Raw genomic sequence first — 26928 nt, 5'->3', positions numbered from 1 at the left:
TGTTTCAGCAACAGCTCATTACCTTGTACTATTTTATCATTATTCGGGCTTCCTGAAGATATTTTCATCAAATTTATACAGTACTCGTCTTCCATCAGACTCCGATTATATTTAGGTAGTTTAAGCAGCATATTTTCTGCTCTTTGGTCCAGATAGTCAAGTTTCTTTGAAATGTTTATGGAATTGTAATTCAATTCTATTAACATTACCCTCATCTCCAATAGCGACATCTGGTGATCTGCACGAAGTGAGCAAATTTTACTTCCCAAGAGGGCTTTGTTGGAGTTCCCAACCTCCCACAAGAATTGTTTGAGAATTATGTTGATGGACTCGTTTGATTTGGACTAGAAAGCAACTTATTGATTTAGGATTTCAGCATCTGTATCTTACTGAACGTCTTAGGCTTCCAAACAAGAGATACAACTGAGGCTGCACATCCTATTATTTGGTTATAGAGGAAGCCAGTAGTACCTGCAGGTTTTATCAACAAGGTGTTTTGTGAACTCTAGCAATCTTTATTAGAAAGTATGTGAGCCAATGTATGTTACTTTGCAACCAGTATGATTATGCCTCAATTTAAATATATGTCTAATTTGTTGGTTCAGGGTCTGCGTTCAGCACAGTACTTGTCACACGGTAACATTACATTCAGGTGCGTGAAGCAGGATTGGTGTGGATATAGTGGGATGGCCACAGGACCTGGTCGCAGGTCAGGCCCTGGGGACAATCTCTACTGTGCACAGCGTTTGGCCATGCATGGCGCAGGGTAGGGTGGGGTGGTTATAGGGGGAATATCGTTGGGACTTGTTACAGGGCAGGACCTGCAGCCAACCCCTGCCGTGCACGGCCTTGGGTGGTTACAAGGGGGGCTGCTGCAGGGCCTGGCTGAAGGACAAGCTTTTGGCCAACCGCCGCAGCGGACAGCCAAAGGCCGTGTGCAGAAGTGGTTGGAGTAATGTATAGTAATCTCAATTACCTCTAACAGCAGACATTACAGTGCACCTCTGAACACAAATCTAGGAAAACATGTACATACAATTAACTGGCGATTAAAGCACTTGGAACGAGGCAAACGGCAAAGCCCCAGAGAACACTAAATTCAGTCACAAAACACACACAGCAACATCTCCCCAGAAACTCCAACCCAAGAGAGTTGTACAGGTGCCCTTGATTAAACAAGAGGAAGTCCTCTTTAAACACTGCACTGATCGGATAGAGGAAGAAGGTAAATGGAAGTGCTTTAGTTACATGCAGGGCCACTGGAATTATGTGGCAGGAAAATACCAAATTATGAGGCAGGGTTGACCAATTTATGTGGCAAGAAAAGTCATGTTATGAATTTACAACACCAATAGCTGTAACTCAAGCAAATGCGAGACCTATTGCATTGCAAATGCTTGTTTTTGATTCTATTTCCGTAATCCTTGCTTTTTTTTTTTTTTTTTAAACGTAAGGTAATTTCAATTGTGGTGCTCTATTAAGGCCCACGGTATCCCTTTAGCTGTGGCGTGCTGCTGGGTGTGTGTTCAGTCTACCATTTGTTGAGGCATGGTGCACTGACTGTCAACAGAAGGGCGTTTTTGTGAGCCCTGCGAGGTTCACGTATGCAGCATTCTCCCAATTTGTTTTATTCTACGTGTACATCAGTCTAAAAACGTTTTAAGATGCCTCACTTGTTAAATTTATAAATACACTTGCAAACTCGTAATCAATGTAATGTAACTTAATAAACATACGAACTTCTTTCAAAGGTGTCAACCTCTTAAAAAATAATAATAAATCACTAGACTGAGATAAAAACGCTTAGCTTATGATTGCAAGGAAAGGGGGCGGCGGGAAGAGTTGAAGAAAGAGAGGGTAGCAGTTGAGAGCAAATCAGCAGGGCCTTGGGTTGAGGAGAAGGGGAGTGAGTTTGAAATCACTGTACCTTTTTCCATGACAAAAGCTGCACTCTAAAGAGGGTGCCCGGGAGTGAGAAGGCTCCCTCCGCCCACTTCCCACAATGTCACAGTCAAACCTTTCGTGCAGTGGTGCCCACAACTGTACTGAGATCTAGAGGGCTTATTATTTTCCTGGAGGTTTCTGGGCGGAAGGGCATATGGATTTATGGAAGACTGTCCGCACAGCAGCCCACCAGAAATGATAAGCGCTTAAGCCCTCCCTCAACAGACTCACTATACGTATTACAGGAAACTCAAAACTCTTGGTCCAGCTGATACACACACACACACAGCTCCTCTGCAATGTCTACGGCACGTTCAGTCCAGAAAAAAAGGAGTCAGCGTTACGAGGGACCAAGCTATAGTACTGTGTGGCACTCAAAGTACATATTTACGGAGATCAAGTAAAACAAGTTAGACTGCGCCTGCAGACAGTTCCTCAGCTGTTTGCGGAATTAGGACCAGTGACGCACATATGGTTCCTTCGTCCAGTAAGGTACATGTGCCTAGAGGCCGATAAAAATAACGATGTCCATGAACAAACCCCCCGCTGCGCTCACTGTACACATTTCACTGTACACATCTGTAAAAGAAATGACCCGCAAACCATTAAGGGTCGAGTTCCCCAGCGTGCAGTGAATATTGTAGTATCAGCTCTCCTGCTGTGCCGGGATAGCCGCATAGAGGAATTCTACAAATTTTTTTTGTGTGTGAAATGGCTGCAGTTTGAAATGACTCCGATTCTGTAACAGTCCGAACAAAGTGATGTAACTGGTAGTCATGCAAATCACTCCAATACCGCCGGATGTGTTTGCGCTGTATGACACTTGAAAGCGCTATGGAGTGCGAAGACGAGACACAAAAGAGAAAAAAAAGTGCGCCCACACTAAAGTATATCAGAAATCTTGCAATAATCCATGCAAAATGGTCAGTCAGCAAGGCATAACAAAACAGCCCCACGGCGGGACAAACGTAAACCATTTATAATGAGATCAAAGGATTTTTGAATGGCATTCCCATCAATGAATGAAAGTGATGGACGTAAGGTGGGCATGGTTAAAGCCCACGGAATAGATTACAATAGGCAAAAAAGCAGCGCTTGCGCGTTGCTATGTTCAGCGTAAAAAAAAAGAAATTAAAAAAAAAAAAAAAAAAAACGAAATTCACTCACAAAACTAAATGTTACAGAGATGTTATAGTTAGGCTCACATTTTAAACATACAAAACCATAGAAATTCACTTGTTAGAGTTATTTCAAGTAACTATAACTCGCGCCTTTGACATGGATTGCTAATTACCCCCGAAATGACAGCACTCATGACATTTTTGATAATATCACTGTAACATTTGCTGTAAAAAATACTCATAAAAAACTGCATGGCGGGGGCGCGAGTTGTAGTTCCCTTAGGACAAGAGTATATAAATCTTTTTTTTTTTTTTTTTAAACCTACTGGCAATAGCCAGTAGGTAGTTATAGTTTGGACCAACTTTTCACAATCAATATGCATGTTAGTTCAGCTGTTGTCTGGAAAGTGTTCGGGTGATTCGTCAAGTGTGGCCGAAAGAAAGGGGAGGTGGTACCAAAATGCTTTTTCCCCATGCAATGTCTATGAGGATTTTGCAAGTTTGAGATGCAGCAACAGCCTAAACCGTTGAACAGAATTACACGAAATTCGGAAGAAAGCTAGATCTTGGACTGCAGATTGTGCTTTTTTGTTATTTGAGGTAAATGTGTTCAGAATTTCATAGTTTTTACGGAACGAAAAATATAGTATTGAGAGACGTGGATCCATCCGCAGGGGAATCTGTTTATCTGGGCGAACAGGAAGGCCCTGATTGGCTGGGTGCAACCTGAGAGAAAACTTGCGGCTGCCATTTTGTTTCTCAGTTGGCGGGGGAAGTGGGGGCTAGATAGGGTTATCCTAACCCCATAGGGCATATGGGACGGTCTCTGAGTGACCACTCAAGGGCAACAAACTCCCAAAAATATTTTTTTGGGGCAACATGCAGATCCACCACAGGGCTCATTGCATCCTCTTGATTAACTTCGTGAAGAATTCATGGATCTGGGGCACAATTGAAAAACAAAGAAAAAAAGCACAGCCTAACCCAGTGTGCACAGCCAAAGATGTTCGGTGGATGCAAGGGGGGAATTGGGGGGGTGGATGTTGATTGTATGAACGTATAGTAATTATATATTACTTTATGTTAAAAACAAGAATAGTATATTTATATAGATATACTTATAGTTCTACTTATTTGAAAAAAACTATAAATCATGCTGTTGATTCTTTAGGCCACGAGTTATATTTCTTTACATAAGTATAGCTATAACTGCTGAACTTCTATTGTTTTGTGTGGGTAAAACGTGAGCTTAATTATAGCGTCCTTGTAACCTTTGTTTTTTTCTGTAAAAAAAAAAAAACGCACACACACAAAAAAAGCTGGTGCAAACCATACAGATGCAGAAATATATGCTTCCAGGGAATAATACACTAGAACTGCAGCTATCTATGCCGGCTTACTGTAAAGTTTTCCTGCAGAGCGGTTTTAAAGACTAACAAGCACTTGCTAAATCTGGCCTTGGAAAGCAAATGTAATGGTTCTTTATTTAATATTGCAAGCAAATGCCACAAAAAATATAAATAAAAAAAGAATAAAGTATACAGTTACCCAATTGGGGTAGATACATGCGTGGAATAAACACATTAGTTTAAAAAAAATAATTAAGTACGGCTTATAATTTAATATATAATTAAAAAGCACAGTTCAGGTGCATCCTAACAGGCAGGTGTATTTAGAACAGGTACAGAACCCTTATTTAGTTTTAAATCACATCACAGGAAAGTATGATTGGTATTTTCACAAATAAAAGTGCAGACGAATAACTTGAAAAATTAAAATGGATAAAGAATACAAGCAATAAAGCACTGGCAAAGTAAGAGTTTAACCCTCAGCCTTAGAAACTGAATGCACTTCTTTTTGTGATGCACTTGCTCGCCCTACAACAGACTGACTGTCCCATTTGTATGCTGTGGTGGGCAGAAGCAAAATATGAATGATGCCAGCTGAGCAGACCACTCAATGACAAGGTCTGATCCAGCCTATCTATCTTTCAACATATGAGGGCCATCAGACATGTGAACCAACAGTACTCCATTGAAATTCACTTTGATGAACTACTTAATAGGGACATTACGAAGTTGAGCTTCTATGTGATTGATAGGGTGGTTGTGCAGAAGAGGGGCGGTGACAGAGAATGCAGACTAAGACAACTGGAGTCCAGATACATACTGAAAATGAATACTAAGATACTGAATGGGATGAACACGGAGGAGTTACATAACCATATGGGATGAGGAGGGAGTACCTAATCTGGGATCTGAGTACATTGTAAGATTTTTTTTCCGTACGACACTGAGAACCAGGTTATTCGGCTTTCAACTAGGAGTATACAATAGTTTTTAGTGTTTTGTAACGTTGTTGGGTCTCTTCCTTAATTTTTTCTTGTCACAAGGATTCATTTTTAATTGTGTTTTCGTCCCTTTTTTTTCTTTCAGGACTACAGAATGCAAGTGTGGTGTCCGGTCACTAAGCTATGAACTTAAAATGTTTTTTTTTGTTTTTTTTTTTACATGCTTAGTGTTTACACTGTGATGTTGGCGTTTTATATAAGTGAGTACATTTGCCTACTTGGGCATAATGGGGTCTGTGTACTAGAAGACACTCAACGAGTAGTCTTGCATGGGATATTCTTCAATATGGTGGTATATGGGGAATACTACAGGTTATAGATATGTTAAATTTGTCATGCTACATTTGGAAATTAATATGGTTAATAGAATATGCCCCAATTACATGGATATGTATGAGGACATCATGTTGATACACTTACATTTGGCCTCAGCCAGACTGATTAGTGATTTCATCTGTTTGAGAAAGTATGTATTTTCAGGTAACAGCATAAGATGGCCATCATTACATGACCTCATGCTAGTCCTTTTGTAGTGTTTATGGAGTGGGCTGAGTGCTCACTTTCACTATGTTGAAGAAAGGAGGGACTTTCACCTGTGATCAAGGTGCCGGTGTTGTATAGCCATTTTAGTGCTGTTTCTGGGCACATTATTTTAGCAAGTAGGCCTGCTGCTTGTGCCATTTAGCCTAGTAACAATTTATTATGCTACATTTTTATTATTTCAGAACTTGCCACATTTGTGGTGTTATTTCATTTTCCTTATCTAGTTGTTCTTTCGCCAGGAAAACATGGTTTCTTAGCAAGACATTCTTTTCACTTTGTGCTTTCCTCAAGGCTGCAGTGAGATAGGGTTGCCGGCCCAAGTGGTACATTGCGTCTCTAACGTTCAAAGAAACACACACATCCTATGTAGGGACATCTTCTCTGAACATCACCTGTTTTATTATAAAAACACTTGTCTGTCCCATGCACGTTAGATGGAGATTCCAGCCAGATGATCACGATAAAATGCTGACTGACTTTTCTACAGCTGCTTGCTGAGACTACTGGTTCTCTGGCCTACATGGGGTTGGTATCTCTATAGACAACAGGCTTCCTTGCTCAGGCATGGGAATGATGTCTTCCAAGGGGAAATCCTGAAGGGCGGATTAGGGCTTATCATGCTCTGCTCTAACATAGCTTAGGTAGGAATCACATATGTTACTCATAGTGACAGTGCAGTGGGACTTTTCTCGTGTTTCACTTTTCTTGTCACCCTTTTGCTTCTATTATGTTTCATCATTTGAATTATTGCATTTCATGCCATGTTATCTAAGATCAGATGATTCAATAAAATCTTATTGAACCATTTTCTGCCTCTGTTTGTTTTTGCATGTGTGAGACTAATGTAACTGAGAGAAAAGGATGAGATCTGATTCACCCCGATTTCCCTGAGAAGTCATTACGTCATGCGCCCAGTTGCCACAAATCATCCCTGCTCTTGGGTGGAGATGAAGCGATGTTAGCTGGCCGAAAACGGAATAGGCCAATAGTTGGCACATGTGTGGGATTGGACTCAGTTCCCCACAATTCAGGTGATGCTGCTGCCCAAATCCAGCAGTCTCATTTGGAGAAGGAGAGCCAATGCGCCATGGCGATGCCAACGTTTGGGCAGGCACTAATTTTCAGATCCTCCTGAATGTCTGTCACTACGTGCTAAAGGCACCTCAATACTATAGACAAAGATGTCCGTGGTATCAAGAGTTTCCTCCTCAGCTAGATAGGTGGTACCTATCCAATGCTGTAGGTTGTTGAAGCTTCAACCCTAAAAGGATTAACCCTCATTTGGTGTCCCCTGAAGCCATAAATCCACCATGGTGAACCCACAACTGGTAGTAATTGCAGTAAACCTGCGACCTCTCCCCTCTCTGCTCATTTGTTAGCTAATGGCCCAGGGGAGTCCTGTAACATTTTTAGTTGAGGCTCATCCAGCCTATAGGAAACATTCTACTCTTAGGTCACTTTTCCAGGAGTCGATGGGAACACACATACATTTCATCATTACACACCTGCTAACATACCTGCACAATACAGATCATATGAATACTTAGAGATACCTCTATCTTTTCAAGACCACAATAACTGGCATGATGGCGCCCTACCACACACAATACTACATGTTAGGTAAGATCCCCCGAGCAATGATGGTCCTACCTGTCCTTTATAGGCCTCATATACAGCGCATCCTGATGCAGCCACCTGGGCGGTAGCTGAGCTTCACCCCTTGTACTTTGAGCTTACAGCAATATACAGACTGTTAGTACAGATTGCAATGCAAACATTAAATACTAACCCAGTAAATGCAGCCCCAGCGCAACAACGTGCATTCACACCAGACATTAACCCTGTGACTGCCCACAAACAGGAGGAGATTCCGTTTTGGTTAGCTAAAAAAATAAATGTGCTGGAAGCAGTTTTTCCCCATACGGGAACTCACGATAAACATAAAATACTCACTATGTGCTTGCCATTTGGGGTGGTTCCCACAGTAGAAACTGTAACACATGGGGCACAGTATTTACCACCCTCTATACCAACGCACACGGTACACCAACACTTTCCAATCTTCTGGAAGTGTTAAAACAAATACAGGATGAATACCTGGCTACCCCAGCCCTGGATTTGGGGATGCAATTAATGGGCAATTTTGCACCGTCACCTCAATAATATTAAGTAACCTTAAAAGGGGAGCAGATGCAATAGCAGTGCACATGCGGCTGCAGGACATTCCTGTACAGGATCAAGAACGTGAGCTGCCAAAGATTATGCCAAGGCCTACTCTAGTATTGGTTGAGATGTCTGGGATCCAGACCTATTAAACCAGAATTACAGGGTAAATCCAATAAGGATTCTACTAAGCAAGCACCTGAGGGTTCTAAAAAATGCTGGAATAAAAAAAAAGAAAAACACCTAAAGAAGAGAAGGGAGAATCTCTGTATTCGGAGAACCCACAAAATCGCAATATTCTTAGAAATAGAGATAATTTCAAAAAACACCTGGTAGATAGCAATATACTGATGCACGCCAATCTCGTTCCTTTCAGGACTCACCGGATAAATGCAGTGAGGGAAGTGGGCAGTCAGAGCAGTGAACAGAGTACATGAAACTGAGAAACGTGTCACAGTTTCTGTTAAGAAATAAAAGAAACTTCCCCAACAAAATCCTCAATTCAAAAAGAAAAAGTGGCAGCTATTTCTATACGAAATGCCACTCAGGATGAGAGCTTTACTGAAGAACACAGTTCACTGGAATCTTCAAGAGCATCTGGAGGTAAAACCAACTGATGATTTCATACAAGTCGAGACTGAGGACATGTGCGTCTTCACACCCGATAGGCTGAATAACCCCTTGGGTGCCCAGGACGTAACGGTTACGTCCTCAATTGCACCTCTCGGGTGCTGATGACTTAACCGTTACATCCTGCTATGGGCCCTCGGGGCTAGCGCTCCCCCCGATGGCCAAGCACTCCCCTCCCCTAGGCTGGGGTGGAAGGGGAATTGCTTTCCCTTCCACCCCTGCCCCCCCTCCACTAGGCAGGGATGGAAGGGGAATTGCTTCCCCTTCCACCCCAACCCCACCCTGGACCTCCCCCGTGGCATTTGATGACTTAAGTGTGCCATCGCTCGCTGACCTCATCAAAGGCTGCCCCTGAGCTTCCAGCGCGGATCGGAAGAGAAATGCTTTGGCAGAAAATGGACTAGATGCCAGGGAATTAAAAAAAAAAAAAAAAAAAAAAAAAAATTGTGGGGTGGTGGCTATCGACCAGTATGGGCATGGTTATGCCCCCACCCCAACTGAGGGGGGTAACAGTCTTTCAGCTCTTCCCCCACACACAAAACATCTTGGTGAATTCAGAATTTTGTCTACTTTTCAGAAATGTTTAGCTTTCCGGGATCAAGCACTGGTTTCACACCTATTTCTGTCACTAACTGGAAGGACGCTAAAAGCACACACAAAAATTATTTAAAAAATGGGGTTGAAAAATGTGGTTTTCTGATTCAAGTCAGCCTGTTCCTGAAAGCTGAGAAGATGGCGATTTTTAGCACTGCAAACCCTTTGTTGGTGCCATTTTCAGGGACAAAACTACAAGCCTTCTGCAGCCCTTTTTTTCAATTTTTTTGGGGAAAAAAACCAACATTCTTGCTGTATTTTGGCTAATGTCTTGGTCTCCTTCAGGGGAACCCACAAACTCTGGGTACCTCTAGAATCCCTAGGATGTTGGGAAAAAAAGGACGCAAATTTGGCGAGGGTAGCTTATGTGGAAAAAACGTTATGAGGGCCTAAGCGCAAACTACCCCAAATAGCCAAAAAAAGGCCTGGCACCTGAGGGGAAAAGGCCTGGCAGGGAAGGGGTTAAACTAAAATTACAATTCGAAGGAGACATCGAGCACACAATAGACGCCATCTTTTGGGATTGCGTTACCACCATCTATGATATCTAACTGGCTGAAAAAGATTGGCCACTAGAACTTGTCCATAATCTCCCAGATGGGTAAGAGGTAATTGAACCATCTTTCTCACCCCTTGTTCCCAGAGAGCTCAGTGAGGTTGATATCATTGATTGGGCAAAGGCGCAGGCACCCGCGTTATATCGCAACCATGTAAGATGGGATAAAGATTCCCCCTACCATAAAATATCAATTAAATCCCAACCCCAACCTCATCCCCAATATCCAATAGAGCATGAAGCTAGAGCACCTGTGAGGGAAGGAAATCCTCACACAGCTAGAGTACCAGGGTATAATTGTATCCTGTGTCTCACCAATGAACAATCCATTGTTCCCCGTACCTAAACCGGACCATTCATATAGAATAGTCTTAGACTAGAGACATATAAACAGTTATGCCTGTACATTTGCCCTTCAACTTGCACACAGTACAGCACTTATTAACAATATAGTGCATAAAAAAATACAAAACAATCTTGGATATTTCCAATGTTTTTTTCTGCCAAAATATGGTGCCTTAAAGTATGGATTTAACAAGTTTCAGAGCTTTAGGCTCTCGAAAAAAAATTGCTGACAAGGGTATTAAAACAGTCCAGGATTGTTTTCAGCTTATAACTTAATTTTACACGACATTGAACCTGAGGCATTGTCCTGCATAGATGATATCTATCGGATTGTTCAACATGTAAGAAGGGTGGGTCGCATTGTTGTGGGATTGCCGAATTAGGCTACAAATTCAAATAAAAATAAATAATTAAAAAAAGCCTTCCTTAGTGTCCTATTTTTGGGATACCACCTATCAGATGAAGGCAACAGTCTAGTGCTCCAATTTTTAGAAACATGCGCACAATTACAACCACCAAACACTAACAAAAAGCTCCAGTCACTGTTGGGCTTTTTAAACTTGGGCAGAACTTTCATTTCGGATTATGCACAACGCATTAAACCATTATATGACTTAATACATCCTGACTTTTCAAGCAAATATTGGACAGTCAAACACACAAGCATTCTCAGAGCATTGCAACAAGACATGCTTCCAGCTAAACACTTACACCCAAGAGACAACAAAACACGTTTGGTCATCAGAGTAGCTGCTGGTGCCATCAGTTTCACCTATGTAATGTTCAATGATGGTGATACTGTCTCTGTTGCATACAAATCACATTTGCATGCCACAGCTGAACAACGATTTGCTCCAATAGAAAAAATACTGACTACTGGTCATATGGCTGTCATTAAAAAGAGAACTCTGGCCCAGGGGAAAATACATCTTTGTCATGTCTCTAATCCCAGCCCTCAAGGCCATTACCAAAGTCAGTGTTCCCAATGTTAAGGCACTACATCTATGTGGGAATATAAAGGGCAAAGTCTCTTACAGCCACTGATGCAGACTATGTTTTTGACCCAAAATTCCAAACTCCAAAATTCCTACAATACGAACTTGAATATCCAGTTCCAGCAAAAAACATTTCCTGATGAAGATTATCAAATAACTATGTACACTGAATGTCCAGCCCAGTTTGCAGTAGGGACTAAACATCAATACTCCACTGCCTGCGCAGTCGTGAGTGGCTACATGAAGGATGGTGAATTCCATCCACAACACACTATACACAGACCTTAGGGGACTGCACTGCACAATTAGCAAAGCTCTGTTGATGGCACCGGAACACACGGATCCAGGACACTTAGCATTAATCATCTGTGACTCATAGTACTGTGCCCAGTCCTTAAATGAATATCTGCAATACTGGTGCCAGAAAGGGTTCAGAGATTCAGAAGGCAACACCATTAAACAAAGAAAGTAGCAGGTCTGAAAGAAACGCTACCAATTGTCAATGTAGTTCATACATTGGGACATCAATGTGTTGGAATACATGTTACTGGCAATACCCTGGCTGCTGAAGCAGCCAAGTCAGTAGTCGCTACGGCTTCTGTTGCTGCAATAACTCGTTCACAGACAAGATTGGATGATGAAAAGCTTTGGCTGAAGGCAAGCCCATGCCAAAGGCATATTCTGCCAAATATTTTGACCACATATCTAGCCTCAATAATGCCTTAGTAACAACACCAAGGGTGGGTGATCGTGTGAGCCCCAACCAAGATCAAAGGCCTGAGTGGATTAAAGCAGCACATGAGGGAGTTGCTTCTGCCCATGCTGGTGTGGTGGCTACTATTTTATCGTTGCAAGCACGCTTCTGGTGGCCAGGTCTATACAAACAGACCAAGCAGTATGTACCTTGCTGTGACATCGGTCAACAAATGAAAAGGGTCCACCGTTAAATGCCCACTGCAGACACCCCTCCTACTTTCCAACAGACCTTTACAATGTGTGCACCTGGACCATTGTGGTCCCGACACCCCCATGCAAATACATCTTAGTCGCTGTTGACTCATGCTCTAGATTTTAATGGGTATGGCCACAACGCTCAGCTGACGCTTGAACTGTTATTAAAGGTTTGCAAGTCTTTATCAGCACAAATGCAGTTGCAGCTTACCACTCGGACCAGGGGTCTGCTTTCGCCGCAAGGGCATTTAGGGACACCATGGCTTCGTTAGGGGTCCAACTGCATTATTCGTCTCCATATCATCCAGAGGGAAACAGTGTTGTGGAGCAAAGAAACTGGGAGTTAAAGCATGCCTTAACAGCTAAAGTATTAGGCACAGGTTGTAGCTGGCTTAATCACCTGTATGGAGTCCAGAGAGCACCTAATATTCTGCCCAGAAGGTCCCTGGGAGGGCGTATGCCATACGAAAGCCTGTTCGGAACACAAATTTATGTTCTAGATCTTGATGGTCCTGGTGCGGAGGCGGCAGATATACCTTTGGACATAAATGAACTTGTCACTGTCTTGTGGGACTTAGAACAGTTCCGTGGTGACAACGCATCTTCCAGTGCAGTCTCCCTGGGAATAGGGGATGCTCCAATAACACCAACCAGCTGGATTCCAAAAGTTGGGGATCTAGTGCATGAAAAGATTGCTGTGAAAAAGGAGTTTGGTCCTTCTTATCGTGCAGCAGTTCCAGTCCTGGAAATACACAGTACCAGAACTTTCATTCTACCACCACTGCCTGGTGCTAAAGAAAACCGCTTTGTCTCCATTGACAATGTCAAGCTACACCATATGGACGATCCTTCACAGCAGACCAGGATGTTCCCCTACAGTTTTTAAGCAGCAATGCGGACACCTCTTCGAGCTTGGGGACGGTGGAAAATGATCTTTCATTAGTCCTGTTAATTTCTTCTGCGACAAGCAACGTCAAAGATATTGAGAGATTTTACTCAAATTTCAACACAAACAGATGGAATAGTATACTATGAACCACCAAGGGAGACTTCTGCAAGCTCTCCTGTTCCAAACCCTGCTGCAGTTTTTGCTCAAACAGTTTCTGGATACTTTGCCGACGTCAATGACTCTTCCACCGACTCATCTGCCTCTTCTGCAACAGTCAAGAGTACATAAACTGATAAATTGGCTCAAAATTAACTATTTTGTTCTTCCATGGAACTATCTGTGGCTCTTATTAAAAGTAATTACCTTCCCTTCTTTGGATTGGGTTTGTCATTGTCTTTTTTCCTACTAAGACTTGGTCATTACTTTCCCAAATGCTCTGGAGCTGAACTGGTGGATGAGGTCCTAAAACCACTTTTTTCCTCCCATAAGGTCTGCAGAGACTTGTCCCTAGTTAACATTTCAGCTTTACCAAATCCTGATGGGATTGTTTAGGATAAAGTACCCTTTGATATATATGGGCAGACGGAGGTTTTTCAAATTCCATATGTATTTAAACTTTTCATGAATGATGTAATAACACCTGGAGTTGTTTCTGAAGATTGGGGTGTAAAAACTGTTGATTCTATGGTATCGGAATTAGAATATTTCACTGGGTTTGACAGTGAGGATGTTTACCAATTGAAAGGAAATTATGGAGATATGTTCTGTTATAATGATTATGGACCATTATTACATTCACAGAGCAAGTACCCCAAAGACTATTTTTAATTATACACAATGGGAACATTGTCCAACTCCGCCAATGGGGAGTTTGAATACATACTCTGAAAAGTGTGCATATTTTTCTGGGGACAATGCTAAAATGCGGAGTCATATTATTTTAAATTGCCAGTGATGGAAATGCAACATATTTTATTAACTGATGCAAAATTGTTTTATTCATATTCCTTTGTTTCCCGGTTGGCTATAGAAGGCTATGATTATTGGCTGAAGTCGATTGATTTGAAAAGTGTAAGGGGAACTAAAAATTGGCAAATAAGGGGAAAGGAAGTTTCTTTTAGAGCATGCCCGATACCTGTTCAAAGGATATTTTTAAATGAAACTGTACAACAGACAAGTTGTTTTAAGATGAGCAAAGATTAAGGATTTGAATGTGCCTACTATCCCTGCCCCTGTTACATTTTGCAAATGGCAATAATACATTAGGCTTGATGAGTGGGTCCAGAATGGAACATTTAACACATCACTTTCACATCCTGGCGGGTGGTTATTGTGGCCTGTGGGCACAAATGGTTGTCATACACGTTTTGTAAACTCCTCCGTGGGGTTTAGAACAAATACAGGGAGTGCAGAATTATTAGGCAAATGAGTATTTTGACCACATCATCCTCTTTATGCATGTTGTCTTACTTCAAGCTGTATAGGCTCGAAAGCCTACTACCAATTAAGCATATTAGGTGATGTGCATCTCTGTAATGAGAAGGGGTGTGGTCTAATGACATCAACACCCTATATCAGGTGTGCATAATTATTAGGCAACTTCCTTTCCTTTGGCAAAATGGGTCAAAAGAAGGAATTGACAGGCTCAGAAAAGTCAAAAATAGTGAGATATCTTGCAGAGGGATGCAGCACTCTTAAAATTGCAAAGCTTCTGAAGCGTGATCATCGAACAATCAAGCGTTTCATTCAAAATAGTCAACAGGGTCGCAAGAAGCGTGTGAAAAAACCAAGGCGCAAAATAACTGCCCATGAACTGAGAAAAGTCAAGCGTGCAGCTGCCACAATGCCACTTGCCACCAGTTTGGCCATATTTCAGAGCTGCAACATCACTGGAGTGCCCAAAAGCACAAGGTGTGCAATACTCAGAGACATGGCCAAGGTAAGAAAGGCTGAAAGACGACCACCACTGAACAAGACACACAAGCTGAAACGTCAAGACTGGGTCAAGAAATATCTCAAGACTGATTTTTCTAAGGTTTTATGGACTGATGAAATGAGAGTGAGTCTTGATGGGCCAGATGGATGGGCCCGTGGCTGGATTGGTAAAGGGCAGAGAGCTCCAGTCCGACTCAGACGCCAGCAAGGTGGAGGTGGAGTACTGGTTTGGGCTGGTATCATCAAAGATGAGCTTATGGGGCCTTTTCGGGTTGAGGATGGAGGCAAGCTCAACTCCCAGTCCTACTGCCAGTTCCTGGAAGACACCTTCTTCAAGCAGTGGTACAGGAAGAAGTCTGCATCCTTCAAGAAAAACATGATTTTCATGCAGGGCAATGCTCCATCACACGCGTCCAAGTACTCCACAGCGTGGCTGGCAAGAAAGGGTATAAAAGAAGGAAATCTAATGACATGGCCTCCTTGTTCACCTGATCTGAACCCCATTGAGAACCTGTGGTCCATCATCAAATGTGAGATTTACAAGGAGGGAAAACAGTACACCTCTCTGAACAGTGTCTGGGAGGCTGTGGTTGCTGCTGCACGCATTGTTGATAGTGAACAGATCAAAACACTGACAGAATCCATGGATGGCAGGCTTTTGAGTGTCCTTGCAAAGAAAGGTGGCTATATTGGTCACTGATTTGTTTTTGTTTTGTTTTTGAATGTCAGAAATGTATATTTGTGAATGTTGAGATGTTATATTGGTTTCACTGGTAATAATAAATAATTGAAATGGGTATATATTTTTTTTTTGTTAAGTTGCCTAATAATTATGCACAGTAATAGTCACCTGCACACACAGATATCCCCCTAACATAGCTAAAACTAAAAACAAACTAAAAACTACTTCCAAAAATATTCAGCTTTGATATTAATGAGTTTTTTGGGTTCATTGAGAACATGGTTGTTGTTCAATAATAAAATTAATCCTCAAAAATACAACTTGCCTAATAATTCTGCACTCCCTGTAGACCAGACCCTCGCTATGAATCATTAGAACATTCGGGTATAGTAAAAGCATATAGTGTAGGGAAATTATGCCCGCAATGGTTACAAAGATCCTCACTAGATGGTGTTAAAGAACACCTCAGTCACCTTTCTAGCAATACAGACTTGCAAGATTTCCTGTTAGGCTCCAGAAGACAACATAAAAAGTGCTTCTTGTATGCAGTTTATAGTGAAATTTGGAAACTAACTCAAAAAGAAGGTGCTGCCCGGTTAAGGCTAATATTTCAGGAAAACCTGCAGAAAGCTTTAGCTGTTGTAGATAATGAGTAACACCTTGTCCGACCGCATATACACTTTAAACAACATTGCTTCTTCTGCAATAGACATTGTAAAAAGTGACATGTCATTTTTACAGCATGGACAGAGTCAGCTAAGGTCCATTATGCAGCTGGGTTGGACACTACAAACACTGAAATCAGGTTGCGTTCCCTGGCATCGTCATCGCAACGGATATATTTTCTGCACTTAATTTGACATGACAACAAATACTGGCTAAGAAGGAAGCTACTTATGTTAAACATCGAGAAATTAGAAAAGTTCCCTTTTACTGTGGCTGAAGCACCATCTGCTGAACGGTTAATACACAGGGTTGTTAATCTTCCTATTGCAACATTGCAATTCACCTCCCGTTTGAAACACATTCAACTAGGCAGATAGGAAAGGCTAGGAGATAGTTACATCCATGAGGTGTGGGAGCTTCTCTTTTCTCACAAATGTTTCAATGGCATGAAAGAGATCTTTCCTGGAGGCAGTGAATGTGAGGCATCTGTGAGCCATTCGATGGTTTGTAAGCAGCTGTCCTTGCACGGGGCATGTAACGCTTTGGCAGCGAACTTAGCTTGCTATCTGAAGAGGGAGTTCCAGTCCCCTTGATTAGACCTGCGTTCCAGGTGCTCTCAATGGAAGCTATGTGCTTCTTAACAGTGAGAGCTGTTGTGGAACGCGAGCCGGAATAGCTTACGTCATTTCGGTCTCCTAAATTGTCACCTGTTGCGGGAATGTTCTTTTCCCCCCTACGCAACAGACAAAAGTAGCAGATATTTGGCCTCACATTGCTACTTCAAATGTGAATTTTGACAAGTTGAACAGACTAAAGGCTTTATTGTTTAAAAAAAAAAAGACGTGGCATTGACATCTGCACACAAATCCTATGCGCTCCAAGTGGCAAGGTCATCTGTGGAAATACAGTCCCTTTTTAATACAAACTTTAGGAGAAACTGTGGTGCACCTGTGGGATACATTTTTAATGCGTCTAGTACTACTGGGATTGTACATTTCTTTAAGGGAGTTGGTTCTGGTTTCGTTCACACCTTCTCCGCTATATTTGGATTAATGCCTTCAACCATACACTTGATATTTGAGCATTTTCGATTACTTTAGCTATAATAGGTGGCATCTTACTGTTGCTATTTCTTTTATTCACAATGGCTGTCCCATCACAACAAAGAGGACTGAAAGCGCTTCCAAAAGTGCAAAGGTGTCATGAATGCATGATGCAGTATTTCAGAGCACCACTCCTGGAAGAACTGAAGTGTAACTAGTCTCTGTCAATCGGGCCGGTTTTGGATTGTGTGCAGCCTGTGTTATGATGTCTCTGGTGCCTTTACAAATGTGCACTGAAAGTCTGTCTTTCTACGTGGCGCTTACTTTCATTGGATGCTGATCTGATGATGTTCTCCCTGAGGGCTTATTACCAGACATCTGCTTTGAGGGTACGTTTACTATGAGAAGCAGTCTGTGAGCTGTCCTTCGTGGATAATGCAGCTCCTAACTCAACACTTGGCACAACACAGAATGCTGCTGCCTAAGCTGGAGCTCAGGCTTTGGAACAGGAGTGCTCTATGGTTTTCTTTAGCAACGATTTGGTCACATTACTACTTGCGGAAGAGGAAAATTTCCTTGCTTCAATTGTCCCGGGTGTAATTGGAGATTTTAAAAATGACATTGACTTTTAAATTTGGTTTCACTGACGCCACTACTGAAAATTTTAAATTGACCCCTTCCAATAATTCACATCCTCAAGTGTGTTTTAACTTTCATTATTGCTGTTTATATATGTTTTAAGAAATAGCATTTTCGTTGCTTTTATTTTTTTAAATATTAGACTTATTTACCACTTCTTAACCGGGGAGGGTGTTGAAAGCCATTTTAGTGCTGTTTCTGGGTATGTTATTTTAGCAACTAGACCTGCTGCTTGTGCCCTTTAGCCTAGTAACATTTTATTCTGCTTCATTTTCAATATTTCAGAATCAACCACATTCATGATGGTATTTTCCTCTTAGACTCTGTACTACCAATAAAACTATCACCTGAGGTACAGGCCATAAAAAACATCACTATGGTTCACTCCTTAGCTATTGCTGCTAAAAAAAGGAGTGTAAATGCCTTGAAAGAAAGTGGTAGAAAACTTACGTTATGTCCGCAAAAAACAAATATAGGAAAGCAATTAGACACTTACAGAAATTAAAGCCACACAGTCATCATATTAAGCATCTAAAATATAATCAGGCCTCCAACTCTCCCAAAGAAATCTTCTCAATATATAAAGAAATCATCCAAGTGCCCTCTCACACCGATCTCACTTACACCTCCAAGGAGCACAGCAATAATTTGGCCGGTTTCTTTCAAAAGAAAATTCAAGACATCTATTAAGCTTTTCCAGATATGACCACCCAGAATGATGAATTTGCAGGCCAGGCTCAGGTTCTAAGCTCTAGACATCCTCTATTCGATTTTCCGCCCCTTACGGAGGAATCTGTAACTAACTTGTTACACATTATAAAATCAGGATCTCCACTCGACCCTGCCCCTACTCACATTTTCCCCATTAGGTTCAGACATGATTGCCCCTGCTCTGACTAAGGCCCTTAATGAGCCTTTAATAACAGGCCTTATCCATCAAACTGGAAACATGCTATCATTAAACCTTTACTTTAAAAGCCTCATCTAGATACAGCCCTATTGAGGAACTATAGACCAATTTCTCTCTTGCCTATAGCAGCTAAACTGATTGAAAAACATGTCAATAGGCAAATGTCAGGTTTTCTTGAAGAACACAAGATTCTTCATCATACTCAAGTGGGCTTCAGACCTCAACATAGTACCAGACTGCTCTTCTGGCAGTAGTCTAAGATGTTCAACGATGACTGGATTTAGGGGGCGCTGCCGCCATCATTCTATTGGACCTAAATGCTGCCTTTGACACCATATATCATAACATTCTGCGTCATTGAATTTTCCATGCAGGCATCAAGGGGTGCGCTTTGAAATGGGTCTCCTCCTTTTTGAGGGATGGAACCTTTCAAGTGCTTGATTGCTCCTTTTTTTCCCCCAACAGCCTTCCTCTCAGCTGTGGCGTGACCCGGGCTCCTCTCTCAGCCCCACGTTGTTTAATATCTATATGTCCCCTCTGGTTGAGATTGTACAACCTTACAGCTTGTCACTCTCAACCATCTCTAAGACAGGTCAGCCCAAACTGACACCCTGTCTCCAAGAAGTAGCTAGAGGGATGGCGCGCCGTAAACATAAGCTGAACGAATAAGAAACAGAAGTCATGCTGGTGGTTAATTATGGTCCACCCAGATCCCCCTTTTCTGCTCCCTGATGGGTTGGAAGGGCTGCCCCCACCAACCAAGAGACAGCATAAAGTCCTTGGGTTTTTGGCTGGACTCCCACCTGACTATGGACTATCAATCTAAAAAAGTTGGCAGCCACCTGTTTTAGTCTATTAAAACCTCTCAGAAAAGTCTTTAAGCTACTTCCTTTTCAAGCCAAAAGACAAATCACTCAGGCTCTCATAATTTCATGCTTGGACTATGGAACTATCCTCTGAGTTCACCTCCATATGTACTAAAAAGACTTCAGGTGGTGCAGAACGCAGCAGCACGCCTACTTATGAAGACTCCCAGGCACCGGTCCACAAAACCTGCTTTACTTTCTCTTCACTGGCTGCCTGTGGAACAACGGATCAACTTCAAGGCCCTCTGCACTTTGCACAGACCTCTGCATAATAAGGGTCCAGCCTTCCTTAAACAGATTTCAACGCCCTACATCCCTCAAAGGGTTCTTAGATCCTCAATGGCCTCCCTAATTAACGTTCCACGGATTAAGAAAGCAAGATGGGGAGGTCAATCTTTAGCATACAGAGCCTCAAATTATCTGGAATTCCCTTCCCTTTGAGCTCCGCCAGGATAGTCAAGAAATTCCCTTTTGTAAGAATTTGAAGACCCTTCTGTTCACCGCATAAATTGTCTCCTTGTTTTTCTGCTTCTGCTCTAGTGCTGGGAGACCTTCGGGTAGCCATGTGCTTTACAAACTCCTAAACTAAACTAAACTATTTTATTTTACTTATCTAGTTGTTCTTTTGCCTTGCATTGCATGCATTGCATTGCATTTCTTATCAAGACATTCTTTTCACTTTGTGCTTTTGTCAAGGCAGCTGCGAGAACGGGCTGCCGGCACAAGTGGTCTAACGTTCACAGAAACACACACATCCTACGTAGGGACATTTTCTCAGAACATCAGCTGTTTGATTATAAAAACACTTCTCTGTCCCATGTTCCTTAGAGGGAGATTCCAGCTAGATTACCATGACCGCATGCTGATTGAATTTGCTACAGCTGCTTGCTGAGACTACCGGTTCCCTGGCCTACATGGGGATACAGGCTTCCTTCCTCAGGTATGGGGAAATGATGTCTTCCCAGGGGAGAATCCTAAAGGACAGAGTAGGGCTTATCATGCTGTGCTCTAACATAGCTTAGGTAGGAATCACATATATTACGCATAGTGACAGTACGGTAGGAATTTGCCTGCGTTTCACTTTTCTTGCCACCATTTTGTTTCTATTATGTTTCACCATTCTAATTATTGCATTTCATGCCATTTTCTCTAAGACACAGCTGATTCAATAAATCTTACTGAACCATTTTCTGCCTCGGTTTGTTTCTGTATGTATGAGACTAATGTAACAGAGAAAAGGATGAGATCTGATTCACCAGGATTTCCCTGAGAAGTCATTGCATCATGCACCCGGTTGCCACAAATCATCCCTGCTCTTGGGCTGAGATGAGGTGCAGTTAGTTGGCCGAAAACGTATTAGGTTGGCAGTTGTTACATGGTGTGGGATTGTACTTAGTTCACCACAATTCAGGTGATCTGCTAACACTGCTGGAGTGTGCGTGATTCTTCTGGGATTGGCGTTAGAGGAGTTGTTATTAATTATATATATATATATATATATATATATATATATATATATATATATATATATATATATATATTTCTTTTTTACTGGCATTCGCCAGTATGTAGTTAAAGTCAGGACCTACTTTCTACAGGAAGAGTGTTTTTTGTTTTGCAATTAATTTTGGTGCTGATTGATGAATCTTCACAAACTATTTTGCCCCTCACTTCAGATGTTGTCTGGAAAGTTTTGGGGTGAGTCAAGTGGGGTGAAGAAAAAGGGGGGGTCCCAAAACATGAAATTTTGAATAAGGATTTTAGACACTACTACAGGTCACACCGACTGACAGAATTACACCATATTTGGCAGAAAGCTAGGCCTTAGTCTGGTAGTACTGGGGTTCTTAAAGACAAAAAGTCATGTCTATCTAGGGACATGGAGCCTCAGTGTATCCAACAGATCTCATGATGAGATGTGATTGGCTGCCATACCTTCAACCAGGAACTGGTGGCAGCCATCTTGGGACTCGCAACTCAGATGGAGTCCCAACAAAACACGAAAAATAATACCAAATAAACAAAACAGTAGGGGGCAGAGTAGGATACCCTGCCCCAGATTGAATTTTGCAGCACATTGTGGATCCGCGGTGCATTAAATAAAAAAACTAAAATAAAAACAAAAAGAGAGATGCGGTCTCCCGCTATTTCTTTTTGCCTTGCTTCCCTGGTGGGCCAGATCCCCAGGGGATTTAAATATTTGAGGGAAGGTGGTCTCCTGTAGTTCCCCCTCCCCAGGCTTATTTCGACCCCAGAGGCCCCATCTCCCGGCTGTAGTTTACCGAGTGGGAGGGGGGCACGCAACTCCCCCCTTCCCCGGGCTGAGTTTGGCCCCAGGTACCTAATCAAGGGGAGCGAGCCCCTGCAGCCCCCCTCCCGGAGCTATTAATGCCCTTGGGGACCCATCCGCTAAGCAAGGCTCCTAAAATGTCCCAGGGTGCTCATCCCTGGTATGTAGTGGTTTCTTGGAAAGCTGAGTTTGCTCTTGCTTGGTGGGAGCAATTTCAAAGCTCTCGCCAAGGAAGAGCAAACACAAAGTCTGCCCCACGATGGTGGGAGCTTCAAAAATGCTCCCACCAGCTGGAAGCAGACTTTAGATCTGTTTCCCTGCTCACAGTGATGCGGGTAGGGAAGCTGACATGAATGATTGCTCCTGCCCGCAAGAGACAGTAACTTCACCACTACCACTCTCTTAGTGAGGGAGAGAGCTCCTTAATTTCAAATCAGTCTTCTCTATACTTTTTGTATTTCAGTACAGGAACACGGCCCAAGTGTAGCCTGGCTTAATGTCACCGAAGAAAACCCTTTGGGACACATCTTGACATTAAGCTCACCTCTCTCTTCCTGTGGACTTTAATTTGTTTACAAATTTAATTTTGTCCTGATTTTAGGGGTGTGCCACAATACTTTACACAAGACTATAAAGTGTCCACAAAATATATAGTCATGGAGATACAGATCTTGGTGGATATTTGTAGGGCCTTTTTGAGTGCTACCACAGTGATTTGATATCTATGAAACTTTGCACACTTGGAAATGGATTCATGTCATGTTCTTTAGATAATCTATTTAATAAATAATTATAGGATAAGAGCTAAAATTCTGTTTAAAATTCAACATGACATACAATTAATACCTCACCCACAAAGGCTCCTAGATTCTTTGGGTTGATCGCACAGTGATCACCCCATAACATGAATGTGTTATTTATGAAGATTAAACAAGCAGTGACAACTTTAGTACCGGTCATCGGTTGTGTCTTCTTCACTCCCTTCATCCTTGGAGTTATCCTCTTGATCTTTAGCCGTCTCTGCATCTTTCCCTATAACACGATAAATTACAAAGGTTTTGAATATTCCTCAAAGACACGTACAAAAAAATCAATGAGAGCAAATGTAATATGGTGTTGTTTTAATTGATATATGATAGGATAGTAATGACAACAAAATACTATTGCATAATATGCCTACACAGTTAGAAGACTCAATCTTACTAAAATAAAATTATAGAGAATTGGAGCTGGGTTATGAGCATGATGGTTCTTTCACCTCAGCCCTCAGAGGTGTCAGCAGATGAAAGCTTCTGCCACAGAATCTGGCACCAGTGAGCAGAGAGAGATATATCAGAGAACTTTAGTGACTGAAGTTGTTTGATACTCAAACAGCTGGATCAACTCTCAGAGGGACGTTCTGGGTAGGGAGGATGAAGAAGGTGTGTGGAGCGCGAGTGACAACTTTTATGGAACACAACAGTATTACTCAACATGGTTGAAGAATCCACATTTGAGATGTAGAGTAACGTGAGAGAACCTGTGAGTAATTTTAAACCATAAAATATACCACATTAATACAAAAATAATCTACTCTCACATATAGGTTAATGCATAAAATAATTATGAAAAGCATTTGAGTAGGACCTGTAGAGCCTTCAATTTTGTCTTTTGTAGGAAGAGCACAGGTTGGAGGAAACGTCAGACAAATGTAATTTACAATGATGAAGACTATAATGCTACTTTGGACCATTACTGGGAGACATGGTGAACTTTTATTCATGCATTGATTCAGGATCCTAATAATTAATGGGTGTAGGAAGTTGCCTCTGTATGTGCTATTTCAAAGTAAGGAATAGCATGCACAGAGTCCAAGGGTTCCCCTTAGAGGTAAAATAGTGGTAAAAAGAGATAATACTAATGCTCTATTTTGTGGTAGTGTGGTCGAGCAGTAGGCTTATCCAAGGAGTAGTGTTAAGCATTTGTTGTACATACACATAGACAATAAATGAGGTACACACACTCAGAGACAAATCCAGCCAATAGGTTTTGTTATAGAAAAATATCTTTTCTTAGTTTATTTTAAGAACCACAGGTTCAAATTCTACATGTAATATCTCATTCGAAAGGTATTGCAGGTAAGTACTTTAGGAACTTCAAATCATCAAAATTGCATGTATACTTTTCAAGTTATTCACAAATAGCTGTTTTAAAAGTGGACACTTAGTGCAATTTTCACAGTTCCTAGGGGAGGTAAGTATTTGTTAGGTTAACCAGGTAAGTAAGACACTTACAGGGCTTAGTTCTTGGTCCAAGGTAGCCCACCGTTGGGGGTTCAGAGCAACCCCAAAGTCACCACACCAGCAGCTCAGGGCCGGTCAGGTGCAGAGTTCAAAGTGGTGCCCAAAACACATAGGCTAGAATGGAGAGAAGGGGGTGCCCCGGTTCCGGTCTGCTTGCAGGTAAGTACCCGCGTCTTCGGAGGGCAGACCAGGGGGGTTTTGTAGGGCACCGGGGGGGACACAAGCCCACACAGAAATTTCACCCTCAGCGGCGCGGGGGCGGCCGGGTGCAGTGTAGAAACAAGCGCCGGGTTCGTAATGGAAGTCAATGGGAGATCTCTGGATCTCTTCAGCGCTGCAGGCAGGCAAGGGGGGGGGTTCCTCGGGGAAACCTCCACTTGATCAAGGGAGAGGGGCTCCTGGGGGTCACTCCTCCAGTGAAAGTCCGGTCCTTCAGGTCCTGGGGGCTGCGGGTGCAGGGTCTCTCCCAGGTGTCGGGACTTAGGATTCAAAGAGTCGCGGTCAGGGGAAGCCTCGGGATTCCCTCTGCAGGCGGCGCTGTGGGGGCTCAGGGGGGACAGGTTTTTGTACTCACAGTCTTAGAGTAGTCCTGGGGTCCCTCCTGAGGTGTTGGATCGCCACCAGCCGAGTCGGGGTCGCCGGGTGCAGTGTTGCAAGTCTCACGCTTCTTGCGGGGAGCTTGCAGGAATCTTTAAAGCTGCTGGAAACAAAGTTGCAGCTTTTCTTGGAGCAGGTCCGCTGTCCTCGGGAGTTTCTTGTTTTTTCGAAGCAGGGGCAGTCCTCAGAGGATGTCGAGGTCGCTGGTCCCTTTGGAAGGCGTCGCTGGAGCAGGATCTTTGGAAGGCAGGAGACAGGCCGGTGAGTTTCTGGAGCCAAGGCAGTTGTCGTCTTCTGGTCTTCCTCTGCAGGGGTTTTCAGCTAGGCAGTCCTTCTTCTTGTAGTTGCAGGAATCTAATTTTCTAGGGTTCAGGGTAGCCCTTAAATACTAAATTTAAGGGCGTGTTTTAGGTCTGGGGGGATAGTAGCCAATGGCTACTAGCCCTGTGGGTGGGTACACCCTCTTTGTGCCTCCTCCCAAGGGGAGGGGGTCACAATCCTAACCCTATTGGGGGAATCCTCCATCTGCAAGATGGAGGATTTCTAAAAGTTAGAGTCACTTCAGCTCAGGACACCTTAGGGGCTGTCCTGACTGGCCAGTGACTCCTCCTTGTTTTTCTCATTATTTTCTCCGGCCTTGCCGCCAAAAGTGGGGCCTGGCCGGAGGGGGCGGGCAACTCCACTAGCTGGAGTGTCCTGCTGGGTTGGCACAAAGGAGGTGAGCCTTTGAGGCTCACCGCCAGGTGTGACAATTCCTGCCTGGGGGAGGTGTTAGCATCTCCACCCAGTGCAGGCTTTGTTACTGGCCTCAGAGTGACAAAGGCACTCTCCCCATGGGGCCAGCAACATGTCTCGGTTTGTGGCAGGCTGCTAAAACTAGTCAGCCTACACAGATAGTCGGTTAAGTTTCAGGGGGCACCTCTAAGGTGCCCTCTGGGGTGTATTTTACAATAAAATGTACACTGGCATCAGTGTGCATTTATTGTGCTGAGAAGTTTGATACCAAACTTCCCAGTTTTCAGTGTAGCCATTATGGTGCTGTGGAGTTCGTGTTTGACAAACTCCCAGACCATATACTCTTATGGCTACCCTGCACTTACAATGTCTAAGGTTTTGTTTAGACACTGTAGGGGTACCATGCTCATGCACTGGTACCCTCACCTATGGTATAGTGCACCCTGCCTTAGGGCTGTAAGGCCTGCTAGAGGGGTGTCTTACCTATACTGCATAGGCAGTGAGAGGCTGGCATGGCACCCTGAGGGGAGTGCCATGTCGACTTACTCATTTTGTTCTCACTAGCACACACAGGCTTGTAAGCAGTGTGGCTGTGCTGAGTGAGGGGTCTCTAGGGTGGCATAAGACATGCTGCAGCCCATAGAGACCTTCCTTGGCATCAGGGCCCTTGGTACTAGAAGTACCAGTTACAAGGGACTTATCTGAATGCCAGGGTGTGCCAATTGTGGATACAATGGTACATTTTAGGTGAAGGAACACTGGTGCTGGGGCCTGGTTAGCAGGGTCCCAGCACTCTTCTCAGTCAAGTCAGCATCAGTATTAGGCAAAAAGTGGGGGGTAACTGCAACAGGGAGCCATTTCTTTACAATGGGTAAGGATCAGTATTTGATGGTGGACTACTTCTTTGACATGTCTGGAAAGGTTAATGCATTCATTGGCTTTGATACAAGACACAGAGCCCCTCCATATGAAATCACTCCTTCATTCCCACCATAGTCGCCAAGTAATGAAGTTGAACAAATGTTGTAAAATAAGAGGAGATATCTCCAAAACAGATGATTTAAAAATCCTTTTATTGGCATTTTAAATCACTTAGTCACACTTGTGTCTACAAAGAGGCATAATAATGTAAATTTTACATCAAATGTTTTTTGTTCAGTACCTCCATGAGATGGCCCCATCATTAGCCTACTATAGGAAGA

The 26928-nt window shown here is 42.8% G+C and overlaps 1 protein-coding gene across 1 annotated transcript in view; it reads right to left on the bottom strand.

The window, feature by feature from the left end:
* NOL7 (nucleolar protein 7) overlaps positions 1-26928 on the bottom strand; it is a 110226-nt gene that overhangs the window by 20003 nt on the left and 63295 nt on the right. Inside the window, exon 5 of the mRNA XM_069218136.1 lies at positions 23066-23144. Coding sequence (XP_069074237.1) covers positions 23066-23144 — 79 coding nt within the window. The remainder of the gene's footprint in view (positions 1-23065; positions 23145-26928) is intronic.

The sequence above is a fragment of the Pleurodeles waltl genome, chromosome 2_1 (genome assembly GCF_031143425.1).
Source record: "Pleurodeles waltl isolate 20211129_DDA chromosome 2_1, aPleWal1.hap1.20221129, whole genome shotgun sequence".
Classification (NCBI taxonomy): domain Eukaryota; kingdom Metazoa; phylum Chordata; class Amphibia; order Caudata; family Salamandridae; genus Pleurodeles; species Pleurodeles waltl.
Note: the sequence above shows the minus strand (reverse complement) of the source record. Positions and strands in the feature narration are given on the sequence as shown.